Consider the following 24,696-nt stretch of genomic DNA (forward strand, 5'->3'; position numbering starts at 1 on the left):
TACAGATGAGCAGAGCTCGTAGTTGGGACCTATATGTGCTATAGATGGGAACCTGGCCTGCCGAGATCCAAGCGCTGATTGCTGCAAGCCCCTCCTGCCCCCTCTGTTGTGATCAGATTTCCAGTGGTCAAATCCCACTCATCCTTTGTGATCCTCAGGAGGCAAGAACAGAGTAGGGGCTCCCAGAGGTGACCCGTGATGCTGGGGGATCTGGATGTCCACTCTGGCCTCTTTTCCCACTCGAGGGACCATAGACTCTGGGAAGACCTCTCGGTGTGGCGCTGCACCAGTCTTGGGGAGAGGCAGTGCATTCAGTGTCTAGCTGCTCCTTCTAGCCTTCTAATGAGATCTATCTTGGTCTCTGGTGCAGGGGGTGCTTCAGTCTCACCTCCGCATTCTAGGATTTTCTCAGTGGTGTCTTGTCCATGAATAGTTGCTAGTTGTTCTTTTTGTGAGGGGGAGTGACGTTGGGTAAGACCTATGTTGCCATCTTGGTGATATCACACCTATTGCAGTTTAATTCTTATTATGGTTCTGGAGACAATGAGGGGTGATGAGACAAACGTCCCAGGTATTGTCGTTAAAACTGTCATTTTTTAAAATGCAGGGGCTCTTTCTTTGTTTAGAGGGAGGCCTACTCTACTGGCAAGGGAAGTCTAGGGATATTTGTCCATGTCACTCCAATTGTTCCCATCCCAAGTTTCAGATTCTGACTCCTTCCGCACCGAATCTGGTAGTTTTGATAATTAAATTGGTGCTATAACCCTGCAGTACTTATAATTAGGCCCTGAGCTTGGTCCTCAGCTGTATCAAACCAGCAACTGCAGGAGTTGATGAATCACTGCAGTGCTGCTGCAGAGGCTTTCTGATTGCCTATTTGCATTCTCAGTTGCTCATTTACAGTTTTTCCTCTCTCTTTTTCATAATGTGCTTCCTCTAGCACTGCCATAAGAAGCCAGTTGACCCCAAAATATTTATTATAGCTTGTCTTCATAGCAGTGAAGTGCCTCAGTGTCCCTCACAACTTGGCCTCTGCCTGCACCTCACCTTATGCCACATTTGGCAATAATTTGAGCAATGAAATTATGTCATTGCATATCGTGAATTTACCAGTGTCCCATTTCTCCTTGGCAAGGAAGATATTTGTGCACTCGTTACATATGTGACAGCCTAATCGCAAGAATGCTTTCTTGAGGGTCTGTTTTGTGTGGTTTCTCCTGATACTAGTTACTGTGTCATTGAGAATCTTGGCAGGAAGCAGATAGCATACTTACAACGGAGTAATTTAGTTATGTGGCCACTTTGTGAGCTGGGAGGTGGAGTATCATGTGGACTGTCCTGAATGAACATGAGAGCTGTTTTAAGAAATTAGGTAAATGGAAGATCATGGTCCATATAGCCAAAAATCTATTGTAAAAATAGCCATGGCCGTTATTTAAGAATTATCTTAGGCATTCAGTTGTTAAATCATGGCAAATCTAGACATAGGCTCACTATGCTTCTATCTCAATAAAATTTCACTAGAAGAGCTTCAGCTTCTTACTTGTCCAAGGAACTATATTTCCATCATAAGTATTTGATAAAACAATAAAATGTTCATAATTAGAAAAATATTACTTTTACCACCCTTGAGTGAGTTGTTTTTTATTTGAATTTTCTTTGTTGTTAATGTAGTATCCCAAGGAGATAACTTTGGAGGCATTTTCAATTATTATGACCCAGATGCTGGGACTCAGTTTGGGAATATCATATGATGACCCAAAGAAATGTCAATGTTTAGGAGCCATCTGCATAATGAGTTCAAAAGCCGTGTGAGTTTTTAAAAATAAGATTTTTTTTATTTGTTGTATTTATTTTGTTTTAAATGATTGAAGCAAAAAATTTTAGTATTTGCTTATAGCGCAAATTAAGTGTAAAAGGATCAAGTACCACAAAATATAAATATGAAATTTTAAGTCTATAGTATGGTGGGAGGTTAGCATTAAGAACAAAGATAGCAAATCTGATCTGCAAGATACATTAGCAAAGGAATTCTCCATAGGCTGTGTGTTTTATGAAATCAATAAGGATCTTTAAAAATATGTAATAGGCCAAGACAAGTAGCCTTTGTTTTTACAAAATTTTTGGTTTTGCTTTTAGAGTATATTAATGTTGTGGAAAAACTACAATCTAAAGAATATAATATTTTTGTGACTTTGGATAATTACTAGGCCTTGCTTAGATTTATTTTTCTCATCTTTAAAGTGGCAATAATTATGTCTGTTCTCTTATTTCACAGAGCGAAAGATGTAAGAATAAAATAAGAAAATAAAATGGGAAAGTGTTTTTTAAATTGTAAAATCCCACAAGTATGTGGTGGATTAGTTACAGTGATTTCTAAATTTGCCAAAGTTCCCTATATAGTATATCATACAAGGGCTACAGAAGGTGTCATTAGTATTCTACTGTAAAAAGGGCCTATGTTAAGTATGACCTATTCATAATTGAAGAATGGAATTCAAAAGTGAAAACAAGCCATTAATTTCTGAAAACATGCTTTTTTTATAGTTACTTCTAAGCACCACCTAAGGTTAACTCTTACATTCTAATAATAGCACAAACACAAACATATATATTTTTTTATACACACACATTATATTACAAACTAGTTCTACATGGATTATACATTAACAATTTTATATGTATAAATATTATATAATTTTATTAAATTAAATGTTTAATAAATTAAATATATTCTAATGTTTATTAAATCAAATATAAAATTTATATAGCTGTATAAACAATGTGAAAATTACCGTTCTGGGCCTATTGTCCATTTGACCAGCTATTCTCAAGTATGCTATGACAAGATGTTTTGTGTAGGTCACCCAGAGTCTAGTATTAATGATAATAAAAATAACAAATATTTACATTGTACTTGCTATGTGCTAGAGACTATTGCAAACACTTTACATATGTTAAGTCATTTGATGCTCACAATATCTCTTTAGGGCAAATTTTGTTATCCTCATCTTTACAGATGAGAAACTGAGTTATTAAAAGGGTAACTATCTGTGGTAGTCCTGAGCTTTGAACCCAGGCATTCTGGCTTTAGAATCTGTGTTAATAAACCTTTGAATTTGTATGGTGCTTTATGATATTGAAAATGCTTTCATACATATTCTCCAGTTTCTTAAAAAACTTTCGTGCTGTGTATGGCAAGTATTACAAAATCTAACAATTTTATATTCATATATATGTGATATATAAATGGATATATAAGATCTATCTGTAAATGTAGATAGATATGTCTTTTGCATTTCCACAGTACATATCATACTTTATTTTATGGAATTTTCAAAGAAAGCATGTGAGTAAGTAAGGCAAATATTAATTATTTCCATTTGTCTTTTTCCATGTGTTTTTTTAAAGCCCTGGAGTATAGAGAGCCTAAATGACCCTACATTGGATATACAGATAGTAAGGGGCCAGCTTCAGCTGGTATCAGTAATGTCACCAGTGATTTATTGGACACTTACTACAAGCCAGAGAGTTGAATTAGGCACTTTACTTGTTTATTAATATTTAATCCTCATAACAACCCTATGAAGTGGATGGGTACTGTCCCTATTTTGTAGATGAGAAAACTGAGACTTAGAGAGTTTAATCACTTTGCTTAAAATCTTATAGGTCACAGGATTGGTACCAGTCAACAGGTTTGTCTAACTCAAAGCTTTGTTATTTTCTCTGCTCCATAGTGACTTCATATAGAGAACAGTTAATATATTGGAATTAATTTAAACCAAGTGGCAAAAGAACATTAAAATGTATTTGTACAAACTTCATTCTTTATTTCAGTGATCCTTCTACTGTATTATTTTGATGACATAATTTATATCCACTTTTTAACTGTGGGTAACTTTTAATGTAGTCTGCACAAAGACAAATGAGTTCAGAAGTGGAGCGTGAAAAGAGGCATAGAAAATGGCAATAGCTATGAATGTAGGAACCCAGGGAAAACTCATGGTGAAGGTTTGTTCACCTATCCAGTTGCATCATTTTAACAAAAAGGCAAAAGCATTTAGAAGGAGCATGAAGTTAGCAGTTATTCAAAGAAATTGAATTATTTTATTCTTAGTGCTTTCTCTTAATATCTAAGACCAATTTTATTAAGCTATGGGAATTTGATTGGGGAAGAGGAGATACGATCAAGGAATGCATTGAGGGGAATGTGGGCTTTGGAATCTTTTACTTGTTTGCTATTTTTCCTAACCCTTATTTTTCTCATCTGAAAAATGAAGATCATGATAGCTGCATCTCACAGTTGTTGTGAGGATGCAATTAATTTATTTGTCATTGTGCTGGTATCTCTTCTTATTTGAGGAATAAAAGGACCTAGGAGTTATTAAAATGGTGGTGTAGGGATACACAAGAGCAGTAAGAATTTGGAATTTGGGGGCACAGAAAAGTAGACAAGAGACAGACCCTGAAAGGAAAATGAAATAGTATAAAAGATAAACTTTTATTTTTTTCAAAATGCTGTCAAGTGCTAACCCCAACTTCAGAAAAATGGTAGAGAGCACTATATTTTTTTTGCATAATTTCCTTCTGTCACATAATTTCTCTGTTCTTTGAATACAGAACTTAGGCTAGTTATATTATAGTTTCAATAAGCCCTTATAAAATAATTTGGGAGCAAAATAATATAGCATTAGAATTTAGAGTGCAGAATCTCAACCAAATAAATGTTAGTAAAGACTTCAGATAATTGATACAAGTAAACTTTGGGAACATACATTCTTAGTTAAGAACTGCCATATGGACAGCGAGAAGGTAAATAATTAGAAATTATATACAGTTAACTATAAATAGTTCCCCTATCAAAAATATTATACAGTTTTTTTTCAGTTTTGGTGGTAAGAACATCAAAATTTATGGTTTATAGTAAAATATCTATTAATATTTAATAGTAAATATTTTAATGAATTATTTACTGTTCAGAGATGAATTTTTGAGTAACAAGTACCTGAATTTGAAGTCTTAGATAACTGTGTGTGAATACTGATCCTGCTAATTTACAAAATATGTGAGTTTGGTGAGGTTTCTAGCTTCTCTAAACTTTAATTCAGTTTCTATAAAATGTTAATGACAATACTAACCTGTCTGGTTTGTCGTGAAGATTAAATACTCAAGTGAATAAAATACCTGGCTGATAATAGCTGCTCAATAAATGTCAGTTACCTCCTTACCCTACAGGTTTGTACTGCATATGGAAAGTGACTCATTCTATGGAAATATTCTCTGAAGTTATTTTTATTAGTAGTATATGGACATAATTATGTTAAATTTTGATTAATACACAATTTCTGTGAAATCTTTGGGAAAGCTCAGGACTAAGCACAGTACAGTCTGTTTAATGAAAGTTTGTTGTTATTAGGAAGAAATCAACAGACATTTGATTCTGTATGTGTTTAAAACTGTGCAGGGAATACATGATACCAACCATAAAGATGACAAAATTCCTGCCTCAAACAACTTACAGTTCAATGAATTATCTGTCATATTTTATATGTAGTATAAGCCTATGAATAAACGTTGAAAAGCCATTGAAATAGAAGAGATTCAAACTTTCAAAGAGTTTGATTCTTAATTTGGTCAAGGGAGAAATAGAGGAATAGAAATTTGAAGAGTTGTTAATATACATCTGGGAATTTACATAAGTAGATATTTGGTTTTCTCCCTGCCATTATTTCAGCTGTAATTCACCTAGGCAGAGGCATCAGACACATACATAACCATCTTTTTTCTGTATATGCGAGAATTTGCATACAACCACGCCCAGAAGATCAAAACTTTCTCTTAGGTAGATTTAGTTTGTAATGCATTTAAAAGATAAAGTTTATCTGTTCTTTTTTTTCTTCCAGCTTTACTGAGATATAATTGTAATACAACATTGTTAAATTTAGAGCATACAACATAATGATTTGATTTACATACATCCTGAAATGATTATCTGAATAAATTTAGTGAACATCCATCATGTCATATAGATAAATAATTAAAGAAATAGAAAAAAATTTTCCATGTGATGAGAACTTGGGATTTTCTCTTTACAAATTTCATATATAACATAGAGCAATGTTAATTATATTTATAATGTTGTACATTATATCCCTAGTGCTTACTTATAACTGAGAGTTTGTGACTTTTGACTGCCTTCATCCAATTCCCCCCCTACACACACATCTGATATGTTTTTCTGAGTTTTTTTGTTTGTTTTGTTAGTTCCTGTTATACAAGATAGTGATTTGATATTTCTATACATTTCAAAATGATCACCACAAGTCTAGTTATGATATGTCACCATACAAAGATAGTACATAGTTACTGTTTCTCACACAGTACATTTTATTTTAAATACTTTATTTATTTATTTATTTAGCCACACTGTGAGGCATGTGGGATCTTAGTTCCCCAACCAGTGATCAAACCAGCGTCCCCTGCAGTGGCAGCTTGAAGTCTTAACCACTGTATCATCAGGGAAGTCCCCACAGTACATTTTATACCTGTGATTCATTTATTTTGCAGCTAGAAGTTTGCATCTTTTAATCTCCCTCACCCTTTTCTTTCCTCCCCTCCTCCCCTCTGGAAACCACCTCTTTGTTCTCTGATTCTGTAACTGTTTCTGTTTTGCTATATTAGTTCATTTGTTTTGTTTTTTAGATTCCACATATTAGTGAAATCATAGAGTATCTTTCTCTGCCTGACTTATTTCGCTTAGCATAATACCCTCTAGTTCCATCCATATTATCACAAAATGGCAAGATTTCTTTCTTTTTTTATGGTTGAGTAATTTCCATCTTCTATTCCCATGAATCTATTGATGGACACTTAGGTTGCTTCCATATCTTAACTATTGTAAACAATGCTCTAATGAACATAGGGATGCATGTATCTTTTCTAATTTGTGTTTTTGTTTCTTCAGATAAATACACAGGAGTGAAATTGACAGATCATATGGTAGTTCTGTTTTGAAATTTTGAAGAATCTCCATACTGTTTTCCATAGTGACTGCACCAATTTACATTCCTACCGATAGTGCACTGAGGGTTTCCTTTTCTCCACATCCTCGCCAACACTTGTTATTTGTTGTCTTTTTTGATAATAGCCCTTCTGACAGGTATGAGGTAGTATCTCCTTGTGATTTCAGTTTCTGTAATGACTGGTGATGTTGAGCATATTTTCATGTGCCTGTTGGCCATCTGTATGTCTTCTTTGAAAAAGATTTATTCAGGTCCTCTACACATTTTTTTAAGTTGGGTTGTTTTATTGATGTTGAATGTTATGAGTTCTTTGTATATTTTAGATATCAACTCATTATCAGCTATGTCATTTGCAAGTATCTTCTCCCATTCAGTAGGTCACCTTCCATTTTGTTGTTAGTTTCTTTCGCTGTACAGAAGCTTTTAAGTTTGATGTAATCCCATTTGTTTATTTTTGTTGTTTCCCTTGCCTGAGGAGACAGATACAAAAAAATGTTACCAAGATCAATGTCTGAAGAGCTTACTGTCTGTTTACTTCTAGAAGTTTGTCTTACATTTAAGTCTTTAATCCATTTTGCATTTGTTTTTCTCTGCAGTGTGAGAGAGTAGTCTAGTTTGATTCTTTTGCATGTAGCTGTCCAGTTTTCCCAGCACAATTTATTGAAAAGTCTGTCTTTTCTCCATTGTATAGCCTTGCCTTCTTTGTCATAGATTAATTGACTATAAGTGCATGAGTTTATCTCTGGGCTTTCTGTTCTGTTCCACTTATCCATGTGTCTGTTTTTGTGCCAGTACCATACTTCTTTGATGACTGACACTTTGTACCACAGTTTAAAATCAGGAAGTGTGATACCTCCAACTCTGTTCTTTCTCACGATTTCTTTGGCTATTTGGAGTCTGTTGTGCTTCCATACAAATTTTAGAATTATTTGTTCTAGTTCTATGATAAATGCCATTAATATTTGGATAAGAATTGCATTGAATCTATAGATTTCCTTGGGTAGTATGATCATTTTAATAGCAGTTGTTAATGGGATTGTTTTCTTAATTTCTCTTTCTGATATTTGTTGTTAATGAATAGAAATGTATCACATTTCTGTATGTTAATTTTGTATCCTGCACATTTACTGAATTCAATTCTAGTAGTTTTTTGATGGTGTCTTTAGGATTTTTTATATATAGTGTCATGTCATCAGCAAAAAGTGACAGTTTTCTTTCTTTGTTTTCCAATTTGGATTCCTTTTATTTCTTTTTCTAGTCTTATTTCTGTGGCTAGGACTTCCAATACTACGTTGAATAAAATTGGTGAGAGTGGAAATCCTTGTCTTATTCCTGATCTTGGAGGAAAAGCTTTCAGCTTTTCACCTTTGAGTATGATATTAGCTATGGGTTTGTCTTATGTTTAGATCTGAAGTGAGTCTCTTGTAGGAAGCATATGTATGGGTGTTGTTTTTGTATCCATTCAGCCACTCTATGTCTTTTGATTAGAGCATTTAGTCCATTTACATTTAAAATAATTGTTGATACATATGTACTTATTCCCATTTTGTAAATTGCTTTGGAGTTGTTTTTGTAGTTCTTTTTTGTTCATGTCCTCTTTTTTTTTCTCTTTTCTTATGATTTGATGCCTGCCTTTGGTGTTATGTTTGGATGCCTCTCTCTTTTTTGTGTGTATATCTACTGTAGATTTTTGGTTTGTGGTTATCATGAGGTTTGTATATAGCAATATATATATATGTATGATTAAGTTGCTGATCTCTTAAATTCAAACACATTGAACAACCCTGCATTTTTACTTCCCACCCCCAGTGTTTACTGTTTTTAACATCATATTTTACATCTTTTTGTTTGTGTATCCTTAACTACTTATTGTGGATATAGTGGATACAGATGATTTTACTACTTTTGTCTTTTAACCTTCCTATGAGATTTATAAGTTGATGATTTATTACACATTGTATATTTGCATTTCACTGGAAGATTTTTCCCTGTGTAATTTTCATGATTCTAGTTTTGGGCTTTTCTTTTTCACATAGAGAAGTTCCTTTAACATTTCTTGTAAAGCTGATTTGGTGGTACTGAACTCTTTTAGCATTTGCTTGTCTGTAAAAGTTTTGATCTTGCCATCAAATCTGAGTGAAAGCCTTGCCAGCTAGAGTATTCTTTGGTTGTAGTTTTTTGTCCTCTCATCACTTTAAATATAGGGTGCCACTCTTTTTTGGCCTGCAGAGTTTCTGCTATAAAGTCAGGTAGCCTTATGGGAGTTCCCTTGTATGTAACTTGTTGATTTTCCCTTGCTGCTTTTAATATTCTCTCTTTATCTTTAATGTTTGTCATTTTCACTACAGTATGTCTTGGTGTGGCCCTCTTTGGGTTGATCCTCTTTGGTACTCTCTGTAACTCCTGTACCTGGATGTCTGTTTCCTTTCCTGGGTTAGGGAAGTCTCCAGCTATTATGTCTTCAAATACAAAATGTTCTCTGCCCCCTTTTCTCTCTATCTTTTCCTTCTAGGACTCTTATAATGTGACCGTTAGTGTGCTTGATGTTATCCCAGAGGTCTCTTAAGCTGTCCTCATTTCTTTTTATATTTTTTTCTTTTTTCTATTCAGCTTCAGTGATTTTCTGCTACTCTGTATTCCAGCTCACTGATTTGTTCCTCGTATCATCTAATCTATCATTGACTCCTTGCAGGGGATTTCTTATTTCAGTCATTGTATTCTTCATCTCTGTTTGTTTCTTCTTTGAAATTTCTAACTCTTTGTTCGTGTGTCACTGTTCATTCATTCTTCTCCTGAATTTTTTGAGCATCTTTTTGATTGTTACCTTGAACTCTTTTATCAGGTAGTTCTTCTTCTGGGGTTTTATCTTGTTCCTTCATTTGGAACATATTCCTCTATTGCCTCATGTTGCCTAATTTGCTGTTTTTTATTTCTGTGTATCTGATATTTTTTTGTTGCCTGAGCTTGGAAAAGTGGCCTTTTGTAGCTGCTCTGTGCATCCCAGCAGCACATTCCAGAGCTATATGCTCTAGTGGTTCCCCCTAAGAGGATTGTGAGGGTCCTTCTATTGTGACAGGCTGACTACTATGGGTGGTCTGGTAGGCTTGGCTGGGCTGGCCCCCTATCCAGTTTGGTTGCTAGTCCCTTGTTCAGAGGCTGCCAGCCTCTGGTGAGTGGAGCTGTGTCACAAGGTGGCTGACTGTGGAACCCCATGGGGTCCTGGGGCTAGTTCTGGCCTAGTGGTGGGTGGAGCTGGGATTGGGGTGATTGATTTTACCATGTCTCCACCCTTCCCACTCATCTACTTGTGGTTCCTTCTTCATATCTTTAGTTGTAGAAGATCTTTTCTGGTCTTTCTCATCAATAGTTGCTCTGTAAATAGTTGTAAATTTGATGTGCCCATGGGAGGAGGTGAGCTTATAGTCTTCCTACTCCACCATCTTGGTCATTCTCCAAAATTAATCTGTTCTTAATTTTTTTTAGTAAGCTTATTTATTTATTAGCTGCATTGGGTCTTTGTTGCTGCACAAAGACTTTCTCTAGTTGTGAAGAGTGGGGGCTACGCTTCATTGCAGTGCACAGGCTCCTTGTTGCGGTGGCTTCTCTTGTTGCAGAGCACGGGCTCTAGGTGCACGGGCTTCAGTTGTTGTGGCACATGGGCTCAATAGTTGTGGCGCACAGGCTCTAGAGCACAGGCTCAATAGTTGTGGTGCATGGGTTTAGTTGCTCTGCGGCATGTGGGATCTTCCTGGAGCAGGAATCGAACCCATGTCCCCTGCATTGGCAGGTGGATTCTTAACCACTGTGCCACCCAGGAAGTCCCTAATTTTTTTTGTTTTAGTGGAAATACTCAACAGGAATTCTCTTAACCAGCTTTAAATTTATTGCTTAACTATGGGCACTATGTTGAACAGCAGATCTCTATAATTTATTCATCTCGTATAACAAATGTTATACCTGTTTTACAATTCTCCATTTCCCCCTCCTCCTAGCCCCTTGGCAACTCTGCATCTATAGGTTTGACTGTTTTAAATATCTGATATAAGTGAAATCATGAAGTATTTCACTTTCTGTGACTAGCTTATTTCACTTAGCATAATGTCCTCAGGATTTTTCTGTGTTTTTGCATATGGCAGGACTTGCTTCTTTTTTTAAAGGCTGAATAATATTCCACTGCAGCTATGTACCACATTTTCTTTATCCTTTCATCTTTCAGTAGACATTTAGGTTGCCTCCATATCTTTGCTGTTGTGAATATTGCTGCAATAAACATGGGAGTGCAGATGTCACTTAGATATCCTGATTTCAGTAGTTTTTGATATATGCCCAGAAGTAGGCTTGCTGGATTGTGTGGTCGTTCTATTTTTAATTTTTTGAGGAACCTCCTACTGTTTTGAAAAGAGGCTGGACCAATTTACATTTCCATAAACTATGTGCTAGAGTTCCAATATCTCCACATTCTCACTGACACTATTTTTTGAAGAACCATACCCATCTTAATAGGTGTGAGGTCATTGTTTTTTGGTTTTTGTTTTCTTGATTTGCATTTCTCTGATGATTAGTGGTGTTGATAACCTTTTCATATACCTGTTGGTCATTTATATGTGTCTTCTTTGGGAAAATGTCTAAATCCTTTGCCCATTTTCTAATTGGGTTGTTTAGTCTTGTCTCTTGAACTTAATTTTAAGAGGATGTGTATTCCAGTGAATGAAATCACATGACCTCCTGAGGAATGACTTTGGCCTCTAAGTACTTGTTACGAACATTTATCATTACCTCTTGAATTTAACATTTTGAAATTGATTTATATAATATAGAACTGTCTTTTCAGAAATATACTTCCATGACATTATACGCATTCATCTTTAGGCACTCCAGTGGTGTGAAGACTTTTAGCAATTGCAGTTTGAGTGACTTTGAAAATTTCATTTCAAATATGGGTGCCCAGTGTCTTCAGAATAAGCCACAAATGCAAAGGGCTCCAGCAGCAGTCTGTGGCAACGGCAGAGTGGAGGGAAATGAAGTCTGTGACTGTGGTACTGAGGAAGTAAGTCTGATAATTGGAAAATTGATAAATTTTTTGTTTTATTTCATCTCTTTGTCATAAATGTTATATATCTCAAATATGACTGAGTACCATGCAAAATATTGGCAGTAATGAAATCAAGGTTGAAATACATACAAGAATATGCTCTGTATATTTAATAGGTTGAAGAGTTTGGGACAAATATAAGACTATTCCCCCAAAATTATTGCTGATAGGAAAAAAGGGAAGTCTAGAATGAGCTTCAGGTTCCAGACTAAGTATGTAAAATCTTTCCAAACCTATGCTTAACCTCTGGACATTTGATAAGTGTCTTTTTGAAGATTAATGTGGGAGCAGACCATCAAGTATCCTTTAGGGTGTTGCCTCACAATGGAATCAGCGGTATGGGGAGGGAAGACTGTTAATGTTACAGTCTGAACATTGGGTGATTTTGATTTTTCACTTGATAGAGAAGCCCTGAAAATATAATAAATGCAAAAGGTCCAGCATGTAATGCTTCTAGGCAGTTCAGTATTTTCAGCAGTACTGCAGATATCATAAATACTCATGATCATGAGGTAGATGGAAATAATATTAGGATTGGATACATGCATGTACTCGTATCACATTGTTTTAATACTGTGCCCTTACATTATGTTTCACCATTTAGTAGAACAAGCCCTCCCTTTTTACTCTTTGTCTATTTTTAAATCAATTTTATTGGAGGCATCATCTACATATGATAAAATGCAACCATTATTAGTATACAGGTGGGTGAATTTTCACAAATGTATATAATCATGGGTACAACTCAGATATAGATTTCTTCATTTTTTAAATTGACCTACAACACTGTGTTAATTCTTGTTATGCAACATAGTGAATCAATATTTCCATACATTTCAAAATGATCACCTTGATAAGTCTAGTTATGATATGTCATCATATAAAGATATTACATAGTTATTGACTACGTTCCCCACACTGTACATTTTATGCTCATGACTCATTTATTTTTCAAGTAGAATTTTGTACCTCTTAATCTCCTTCACCTCTTTCCTCCCCTCAAACCCCTTCCCTCTGGCAACCACCCGTTTGTTCTCTGTATCTGTAACTCTGTTTCTGTCTTGCTATGTTTGTTCATTTGTTATGTTTTTAGATTCCACATATAAGTGAAATCATACGCTATTTGTATCCTTTAGGGTATTGCCTCACAATGGAATCAGTGGTATGGGGAGGGAAGACTGTTAATGTTACAGTCTGAACATTGGGTGATTTTGATTTTTCACTTGATAGGGAAGCCCTGAAAATATAATAAATGTGAAAGGTCCAGCATGTAATGCTTCTAGACAGTAATGCTTCGCTGGCTGACTAATTTCACTTAGCATAATACCCTCTAGGTCCATCTGTATTTTTACAAATGGTAAGATTTCATTCTATTTTATGGCTGAGTCATAGTCCATTGTATATATATATATGTACCACATCTTCTTTATGCATTTATCTATTGACAGGCACTTAGTTTGTTTCCATATCTTAGTTATTGTAAATAATGCTGCAGTGAACATATAGGTGCATATATCTTTTTCTTTTATTGAGTATTAATAATTTAAAATGTCATATTAGTTTTAGGTGTACAACAGTGATTAAATATTTCTATAGATTATACTTTATTTAAAGTTATTATACAATATGGGCTATATTTCCCTGTGCTGTACAAGATATTTTTGTAGCTTATTTATTTTATAGATAGTAGTTTGTACCTCTTAATTTCCTACCCCCATCTTCCCCCCTTCCTGGTCCCCACTGGTAACCACTGTTTTGACCTCTATATCTGAGAGTCTGTTTATGTTTTTAAATATTCATTCATTTGTTTTATTTTTTATATTCCACATATAAGTGATAACATAGACTATTTGTCTTTGTCTGTCTGACTTATTTCACTAAACATAATACCTTCTAGGTCCATCCATGTAGTTGCAAATGGCAAAATTTCATTCTTTTTTATGGCTGAGTAGTATTCTATTGTGTATATATACCACCTCTTCTTTATCCATTCTTCTGTTGATGGACACTCATGTTGCTTCCACATCTTCGCAATTGTAAATAATGCTGCTATGAACATTGTGGTGCATGTGTATTTTTGAATTAATGTTTTTGTTTTCTTTGGGTGTATGTTCAGGAGTGGAATTGCTGGATCATATGGTAGTTTGATTTTTAGTGTTTTTTTGGGGGAACCATAGTGGAAAACATAATGTACAATGGTTCTCTTTTCTCCACATACTTGCCAACATTTGTTATTTGTGGTCTTTTTGATGATAGCGATTCTGACACAAGTGAGTTGATATCTCATCATGGTTTTCATTTGCATTTCCCTAATGATTAGTGATGTTAACATCTTTTCATGTTCCTATTGGCCATCCTCTTAGAAAGGGTCTAATGTATTCTTTCTTTTTCTTTTCTTACAATTTGATATTTTTTTTTTATTATTAGTCATCTGTTAATAGTAGGGGACTTTAACACCTCACTTACATCAATGGACAGACCATCCAGACAGAAAATCATTAAGGAAAGATTGGTCTTAAAGTAACACATCAGACCAAATGGAATTAATAGATGTAAATATAGAACATTCCACACCAAAGCAACATTGTTTCAGGTGCCCTGTAACATTCTCCAGGGTAGATCACATGGTAGCCACAAAACAGTCTCAGTAAATTTAAGAAAATTGAAATAATATCCAGCATCTTTTCTGACTAGACTGCTATGAGACTAAATCAAATATAAAAAAAAAAGTGCAAAAAACAGAAACATGTCAAAGCTAAGGAATATACTGCTGAACAACCAATGGATCACTGAAGAAATCAAATAGGAAATTAAAAAGTAACGAATGAAAACAAAACACAATGATCCAGAATCTATGGGGCAAAGCAAAAGCAGTTCTATGAGGAAAGTTTTTAGCTATACAAGCTTACCTCATGAAACAAGAAAAATCTCAAATAACCTAATCTTGTACCTAAAACAAACTAAAAAAAGAGGAAACAAAACCCAAAGTTAGTAGAAGCAAAGAAATAATAAAGATCAGAGCAGAAATAAATGAAATAGAGACTAAGAAAATAGAAAGTTTAATGAAACTAAGAGGTGGTTCTTTGAGAAAATTAAAGAAAATTGATAAACCTTTAGCCAAACTCATCAAGAAGAAGAGAGAGCCCAAATCAATAAAATCAGAAATGAAAAAGGAGAAGCTATAACCAATACCACAGAAATTCAAAGGATCATAGGAGATTACTTTAAACAATTATATGCCAGTAAAATGGACAATGTGAAAGAAATGTACAAATTCCTGGAAATGTACACTCTGCTAAGATTGAACCAGGAGCAAATAGAAAATAAGAACAGACCAATTGTCAGTAATGACATTGAATCTAATAATAATAATAATAATGAACTACCAACAAAAGAAGTGTCCAGGACCAGATGGTGTCACAGGTGAATTCACCAAACATTTAGAGAACAATTAACACCTGTTTCTATGACAATAAACAACCATATATATGTGTCTTTCCCTGAATTTTCTGCTTATTTGTCTGTCCTTATGCCAGTTCTACACTGTCTTAACTAATATACTTTTCAGTAAGTCTTGAAAACACATTGTGTAAATCAGCCAACTTTGGTCCTCTTTTCCAAGATAGTTTTACTATTCTAGGACCATTTATTTCCATGTAAATTGGAGAATTGGCCTGTGAATGTAGGGACTTTGACTGGAATTGTATTGTATTCATAAGTCAGTTTGAGGGGAATTACTTTCTTATCAATATTAAGTCTGCCAATCTATGCACATCTCTCCACTTATTCAGGTCTTCTATAGATTTCTTGTTTTGATAGTGTTTAAAATTTTATTTAACAATTGTATCACTAGTATGAAAACTACAGTGGATTTTTCTGAGTTCTAGTGTTGATTAGAAGTGCTGAGAGTGGCCTTCTTTGCTTTATTCTCATTTGTAGGGGGAAAGTTTTCTGACTTTCACCATTAACTATGATTTTAGATATAAGCTTTTTTTTTTTTTTTGGAATAGCTGCCCTTTACCATATTGAGGATATTTCCTTCTATCTCTAGTTAACTAAGAGCTTTTTAAATTGAATACATTTAAAGTGTAATATTGTAAGTTTAAATTGTACAGTGTGTTACTGTGATACATTTATATATTGTTATATGATTGCTGATGTGTAGTGGTATTTATTACATTACATAATTATAGTACAATATTATTGTCTGTATTCATTATATTGTGCATTAGATCTCTCTGGCTTATTACTTGTTACAAGTTCATACCCTTAAATACCATCACTCTTATTCCTCTGCCTCTGCAACCTCTGGTAACCAGTATTTTACTCTGTTTTTCACAGGTTTAAATATTTTAGATTCCACATATAAGTGATATCACGCAGTTCTTGTCTTTCTCTGTCTGACTTATTTTGGTAGCATAGTGTGCTCATGGTCCACACATGTTGTTGAAAATGGGAGGATAGCGTCCATTTTCATGGCAGAATAACATATCACTGTGTATGTGTATCACATCTTTTTTGTCCATTGATGGGTGTTTGGGTTGTTTCCATATCTTGGCTATTGTAAATAATACTGTAATAAACATGGAGTACATATATCTCTTCAAAATTCTGTTTTCATTTCCTTTGAGTATATACCCAGAAGTGGAATTGCTGGATCATATGGTAGGTCTATTTTTAATTTTTTGAGGAACCTCCATGTTGTTTTCCATAGTGGACCAATTGGTTGGAGTAATTTACATTCCCACCAACAACGTATAAGGCTTCCCTTTTCGCCGAATCCTTGACAGCACCTGTTGTATCTTGTCTTCTTGATGACAGCCATTCTAACAGGTGTGAAGTGATATCTCACTGTGGCTTTGATTACCATTTCTTGATATTTAGTGATGTTGAGCATCTTTTCTTGTGCCTGTTGGTTATCTGTATATTTTCTTTAGAAAAATGTGCATTTAGTTCTTCTGCCCATTTTTAAATTGGAGTGATTTTTGTTATCAAATTAAGTTCTTTATGTATTTTGGATATTAGCCCCTTATCTGATATATAGTTTGCAAAAATTTTCTCCCATCATGTAGGTTGTTTTTTCCATTTTGGTAACTGTTTTTTTGAGGTGCAGAAGTTTTTGAGTTTGATGTCGCATGTGTTGTTTTTTTCCTTTGTTGTTTGTCCATTTGTCATCACGCCCCCAAATTTATACCCAAGACCAATATGAGTGGGGTTTTTCCCTACATTTTCTCCTAGGAGTTTTATGGTATCAGATCTTATGTTTAAGTCTTTGATCCATTTTGAGTTAATTTTTCTGGGTAATGTGGGACAGGAGTCAATGTCTTTATTGTGCATGTATTTCTCTAGTTTTCCCAGTTGTTGAAGAGAGCGTCCTTTCCTCATTGGGTATTCTTGACTCCTTTGTCAAATATTAATTGATCATATATGCCAGGGTTTAGTTTTGGGCTCTCTGTTCTGTTTCATTGGCTGACATGACTGTTTTTGTTCCAGTACCATGCTGGTGTTTGTTTGTTTTATTCTTATATAATAAGAATACAGATGTAACAGCTCTGTAATTCAACATTTGTATACACTACAACATGATCAGTGCCACAGATCTACTTACCATCCATCACCATGCAGTTTATTCCCTTCACCCATTTCTCTTACCTCCTAACCCCCTTTCCTTCTGGTGAGCACTAATCTGATCTCTGTATCTATGAGGTTTTTTGGTTTTATTTTGTTGGCTTTTTTTTTTTGGTGTTTTTTGTTTGTTTTGTTTTTAGATTTCACATATGAATGAAATCATATGGTATCTGTCTTTCTCCATTTGACGTATTTCACTTAGCTTAATACCGTCAAGGTCCATCCATGTTGTCGCAAAAGGCAAGATTTCATTCTTTTTATGGATGAGTAAGTATTACATTGTGTATGTGTACTAGGTCTTCTTTATCTCTTCATCCATCAGTGGACACTTACGTTGTTTTCACATCTTGGCTATTAAAAGTAATGCTGCAATAAGCATGGGAGTGCATATATTTTTTCTAATTAGTGTTTTTGTATTCTTTGGATAAATACCCAGAAGTAGAATAGCTAGGTTGTATGGCAATTCTGATCTTAATTTTTTGAGTAATCACCATTGTTTTCCATAGTGGCCACACCAATTTATAGTCCCACGAACAGTGTTCTAGGATTCCCTTTTCTCCACATCCTTTCCAACATTTGTTATTTTTTCTTTTTGATAATGGTTATTCTAACAGATGTGAGGTGATATCTCATTGTGGTTTGACTTGCATGTCCCTAATAATTAGTTGTGCTGATTATCTTTTCATGTGCCTGTTTGGCCATCTGTATGTCTTCTTTGGAGAAATGTCTGTTGAGGTTCTGTGCCTGTTTTTTAGTCGGGTTGTTTATTACTTTGTTATTGAGTTGTGTAAGTTCTTTATGTATTTTGGATATTAACCCCTTATCAAATATATGATTTACAAGTATACTTTCATTCAGTAAGTTGCTTTTTCACTTTGATATGGTTTTCTTTGCTGTGAAGAAGCATTTTAGTTTGATGTAGTCACATTTGTTTATTTTGCTTTTGTTTCTCTTGCCTTTGGAGTCAGATCCACAAAAACCTTACTAAGACTGATATCATGAAGTTATTGCCTATATTTTCTTCTAGGAGTTTTATGGATTCATGTCTTATATTCAGCTTGATCCACTTTGTGTTCATCCTTGTGTATGGTATAAAGTAGTGGTCTAATTTTACTGTTTTGCATGTGGCTGTACAGTTTTCCCAGCACCAGTTGTTGAAGAGACTCTCCTTTCTCTATTGTATATTCTTTGTTCCTTTGTTGTAAATTTATTGTCTGTGTATGTGTGGGTTTATTTTTGTGCTCTCAATTCTGTTCCATTGATCTGTGAGTCTGTTTTTGTGCCAGTACCATCATATATTTTTTAAGCTTTTTATCGGAATATAATTGCTTTACACTGTTGTGTCAGTTTTTGCTGTACAAGTGAATCAGCTGTATTTATACATGTATCCCCATATCCCCTCCCTCCCGCTACTCCCTCCCACCCTCCCTATCCTAGCCCTCTAAGTCATCACCATCATCGAGTTCATCTGCCTGTGTTATGCAGCAGCTTCCCACTAGCTATCTCTTTTACATTTGGTAGTGTATATATGTCAGTGCTACTCTCTCACTTTGTCCCAGCTACCCCTTCATGCCCACCTCCCCCATGTCCTCAAGTCCATTCTCTACATCTGCATCTTTATTCCTGCCCTGTCTCTGGGTTCATCAGTACCATTTTTTTGGATTCCATTATATATGAGGTAGCATATGATATTTGTTTTTCTCTTTCTGGCTTACTTCACTCTGTATGACAAACTCTAGGTCCTTCCACCTCACTACAAATAACTCAATTTTATTCCTTTCTTTGGCTGAGTAGTATTCCATTATATATATGTGCCACATCTTCTTTTACCATCCTGTTTTGATTGTTGTAGCTTTGTAGGAAACAAAGCATACCATTTTGATTACTGTAGCTTTGTAGGAAACAATTGTCCCTTGATTGGTTCTAGGACCCTTAAAGGATACCAGAATCCCTGGAAGTTCAAATCTCTTTTATAAAATGGCATATAACCTGCCCACATACTCCCATATACCTTAAATCATCCCTAAATTACTTATAGCTAATGCAATATAAATGCTACATAAATAGTTGTAAATAAAATGTAAATGCTATATAAATAGTTGCCAGAATGCAGCAAATTTAAGTTTTGCTTTTTGGAACTTTCTGGAATTTTTTCTGAATATTTTCAATCTAAGGTTGGTCAGATCCATGGATGCAGAACCCACAGATATGGAGGACCAGCTGTAATTTAAAATCAAGAAGTGTGATACTGCCAGCTTTTTTCTTCTTTCTCAAGATTGTTTTGGCTATTGGGGATCTTTTGTGCTTCCACACACATGTGGTTTTTATTACTATGACATTTTAGTTTAGTTTGAAATCCAGAAACATACCTCCAGTTATTTTTTTTCTCAGAATCACTTTGCCTACTTGGAGTGTTTTGAGTTTCCACACAGATTTTAGGATTGTTTTCTCTATTTCTGTGAAGAATACCTTCAGTATTTTTATGGGGTTATGTTGAATCTGTAGATGGCTTTGGGTAGTATAGCCGTTTTAACAGTATTAATTCTTCCAATCCATGAACGTGGGGTATCTTTCCATTTCTTCATATCTTCTTTGATTTTTTTTTCATTATGCAGATCTTTCACTTTCTTGGTTAAAATTATTCCTAAGTATTTTTATTGTTTTTGATGCTATTAAGAATGGGATGGGTTTCTAAAATTTCTCTTTCAGATGGTTCATTATTAATGTAAAGGAATGTTGATTGATTTCTGTATGTTGATTTTGTATTCTGCCACTTTACTGAAATCATTGTTTAATTCTAAAAGGTTTTTGACTGGTTCTTTGAGATTTTCTGTATATAGCATCATATCATCAGCAAACAACCACAGTTTTATTACTTCTTCTCTTTTTATTTGGATGACTTTAATTTTTTTGTCTTGCCCAATTGCTCTAGCTAGGTCTTCCAGTACTGAACTGAAAAGACATATTGAGTGTGGGCGTTATTGCCGTGTTCTTGATCTTAGGGGAAATGTTTTCAATTTCTCTCTTTTAAGTATAATCTTAGTTAGCTGAGAATTTTCAATTAAGAATTAGTGTCGAATATTGTCAAATATTTCTCTGTCTATTGAGCTGATCATATGAATTTTCTGGTTTTTTTCTTCTATTAATATGATGCATTTCATTCATTGGCTTCTGAGTGCTAACCTAGCCATCATGCATTCCTGAGATTAGCCCCACTAGGGTTATTTTATATATGTATAAACTTATAGTTTGCTATTATTTTGTTCAGGATTATGGCACTTATTTTTACAAGGGAATTATGGTCTGTAGTTTTTTCTTTCTTACAATCTTTTCTTCTGATTTTGGTGTCAGGGTAATTCTGGACTTGTAAAATGAGTTGGAATGTGCTTCCTTACCCCTACTTTCTGAAAGAATTTGTTTAAGGTTGCTATTATTCCTATTTATTTATTGTAGAAGAGCACTTAACAGGAGACTTAGCCCCTTAAATCTAAACCCCTATAAGTTTTATAGTTTTGTATGTTAATTTTAGGCTTATAATCCATTTAAGTTACTATTTTTTTTTGTGTGTGAAAAGTGTAGGGCCAGTGTCTAGAGTCATCATTTTCCATGTGAATGCCTAGTTGTTCCAACATCATTTATTGAAAAGACTGTGCATTCTCCATTGAGTTGCATTTACTCCATTAACAAAGATTCTATTATCTCTATGTAGGTCTATTTTGGGGGTCTCCATTTTGTTCTAATAAACTCTTTGTGTATTTTTTTGTGCATATCTATATTGCCACTATTATAGTTTTTATTAAGTTTTGAACCTGGGTATTTTCAGTCCTTCAATTTTCCTTCTCCTCTTGCTCCTCCTCTTCCACCTCCTTCTTTTTCTTCTTCTTCCTTTTCTTCCTCAGCATTATTTTGTCTACTCTGAGTCTTTTGCCTTTCCATGTAAAGTTTGGAATCAGTTTGACTATGTCGACAAAATGATTGCTGGACTTTTTATTGTAATTGCATTGACTCCCTCCATCAAGTTGTGAAGAACTGACATTTTAACAATATTGAGTCTTCCTATCCATGAATATGGACTGTCTGTCTATTTATTTATACCTTCTTTGATTTTCTTCATCAAGTTTTGTAGTTTTTCTCACATGGATCCTGTAAAATTTTGTTAGGACTATTCCCAAGTACTTCAATTGTTTTGGTGCTAATGCAAATGGTATTGTGTTTTTTATTTCAAAATTTTTATTTTTCATTGTTGGTATAAAGGACAACAATTGATGTTTGTATATTAAGTTTGTATCCAGCAATCTTGCTATATAATCACTTATTAGTCACAGGAAGCTTTTGTTGTTAATTGTTATTCTTTGGTTAATTATTTGGTGTTTTCTTGACATAGTCATGTAATCTATGGACAAAAACAGTTTTTGTTTCTTTTCCACCTGTGTATTTTTCACTTCGTTTTCTAGTCTTATTGCTTTAGCTAGGACTTTCAGTAAGATGCTAAGGGGAGTGGTGAGAGTGGGCATCTTGCCTTGTTCCTTTTTTAGGAGGAAAGCTTATAGTTCCTCATCATAACTATGATGTTAGCTACAGGTTTTTTTGTAGATGATACCAAATTGAAGAAATTCCCTTTATTCCTAGTTTGCTAACATTTTGTATAAGTGAGTTTGGAATTTTGCAAATGCTTTTTCTATAGCAATTGTTATGGTCATTGATTTTTCTTCTTCAGCCTGTCAATATGATGGAGTTTATTAATGTATGTTTGGGCAATAAACCAGCTTTGCATACTTGTGATAAATCCCAGTTGGTTGTAGTGTATAATTTTTTTTTATTCATTGTTGGATTTCATTTCATAATTTTTTGTTGAGGATTTTTACATCTATGTTTATGAGATCTATTTATTGATCTATACATTTATTTATGAGATATATAGATTTATTGATCTATAACTTTCCTTTCTTGCAATGTCTTTGTCTGGGCTTGATATTAGGCTAACAGTGAACTCATAGAATGAGTTAGGAAGCATCACGTATCAGTGCTGGGAGAGTACTATGGCTGTGATTCCATGGGGTAAAGACAGTAGAAGCTCCACGTTTAGTGCGTCTCCTGGATTCTGTCCTTAGTGCTTTTTCTCTTAACTGATTTTAATTTGTATCCTTTCCACATAATAAACCATAACTGTGAGTATAATAGCTTTCAGTGAGTTCTATGAGTTCTTCCAGTAGATGATAAAACCTGAGGGTGGTTTTGGGAATCCACTGAACTTGAGACTGGTGAAAGAAATGAAGACAGACTTGGGGACTATTCTCTCTAACTTTGCAGCGGGTCTAAACTCTACTCACCCTTTTTTCCCCAGCTTTACTGAGGTATGATTAACAAAAAAAATGGTATATATTTAAGGTGTACAGGTATACAGTGTGATGTTTTCATATATGTATACGTTGTGAAATGATTCCTGCAGTCAAACCATCATCTTACACAGTTATCATTTTTTTGGTGTGGTGAAAATACTTCTATTTTCTTAGCAAATTTCAAGTATACAATACAGTATTGTTAACTATAGTCATCAAGCTGCACATTAGATCCTGAGAACTAAATAATCTTCTAAATGGAAGTTTGTGCCTTTTGATCAGTATCTCCCCTTTCCTCTCGCCTTTCAGGCATTGGTAACTACCATTTGTTAAAGTTGTTTTATATCTTTTGCCTAGTTTTCTAGTTGAATAGGAATTAGTTGGGTACCAGTTACTCTGTTTTGACCTGAAATAAAAGTCCCACCTTAGTATTGTAATTGTTTAGAGATGCAAAAATCTATAAATGTTGACAGCTTACATATTGTTCCCCCGAACCCCATAAAAAATAAGCCCTGTAACACAGCTCCTGACAAAGTTAATATTGTTTCCATGATATATTTTTACTTGTGTATTCCACTCATTTATAGCAATGTGGACGTGATAGCTGTTGTAATCCTCGAACTTGTGTGCTGAAACCAAATACACAATGTGATAAAGGATCGTGCTGCAACAACTGTCGAGTAAGGTTTTAGTTTATTACTGTCTTCTAAGTATATAGTGAATTATGCCTCAGGTACTTTAGAATACAGAGACACTTAGCTGTAAGTCAAAATAAATGACCTTTCGTGTAAAGAAAAGATACTAAATTCAGGGTGATGTTTCTGATTTGATGAATTATAGTTGGATGTTGAGGCCTCCTTATAATGCCATTATTCTCCCTAACGCTGCTGTTGTTTTTAAGCCTTGATTGAGAGCTATTACAGAATTCTTTGATACAGAAGATCTCCATTAAAAGGGACTATTTCATTTATTTTATCCAATATTTATATTTTTATAAATAAATATGATATTTTAGGTTGTGATGGGTATCTGTAAGTATGTAATTGAAAGATACAGCAATTGAGCATTAATGCATAAATAATGAAACTCACTAGGTGTAACACTTTCCAAATGCTACACGTTAGCACAAAATTTAAACTATGAATTTGTTATACAAAGGTCATTTGACTTAAAGGTCACATTTTAGCTTCTATGGTGAAGTTGATTCCTGTCCCCTGTTTTATTTTTCAGCTCTTCTGACATATGTGTGACAGATTCGTCACATGAGAACCCCTCTATTGAACTACCTGCCACTGGTTCTGTGTTCTTTACTATCCTTGACTGATGCAGTTTTATGTTATTTTTCTGCTAGAATCTTATTGTAGTTAATTCTTACCTCTGTGATCTTTTTAGTGTAAACTGGAAGTCATCAATTAAGAAGTATGAGATAAATGCCCAGTTAAGATTCTTTATATGAATTTTCAGAGTAGTGTACATGAAAGTGTTAATTAACCATAGGATAATTCAGAAGAAAGAGTACAATTGGGTTCCTTCTTTTCCAAAGACTTCAGTAGTTGAACTGCCTCTTTAATCATTCGTTGGTTTCCCACTGTTCATTCTGTTATTTAGGTTTCAC

At 34.4% G+C, this 24,696-nt stretch overlaps 1 protein-coding gene across 1 annotated transcript in view; it reads left to right on the forward strand.

Moving 5' to 3' along the window:
- ADAM32 (ADAM metallopeptidase domain 32) overlaps positions 1-24,696 on the forward strand; it is a 155,617-nt gene that overhangs the window by 67,637 nt on the left and 63,284 nt on the right. The window contains 3 exon segments of the mRNA XM_057696399.1: positions 1,675-1,811; positions 11,892-12,069; positions 23,669-23,761. Of these exon segments, the coding sequence (XP_057552382.1) occupies positions 1,675-1,811; positions 11,892-12,069; positions 23,669-23,761 (408 nt within the window).

This window comes from Hippopotamus amphibius, chromosome 10 (assembly GCF_030028045.1).
Source record: "Hippopotamus amphibius kiboko isolate mHipAmp2 chromosome 10, mHipAmp2.hap2, whole genome shotgun sequence".
Lineage (NCBI taxonomy): Eukaryota > Metazoa > Chordata > Mammalia > Artiodactyla > Hippopotamidae > Hippopotamus > Hippopotamus amphibius.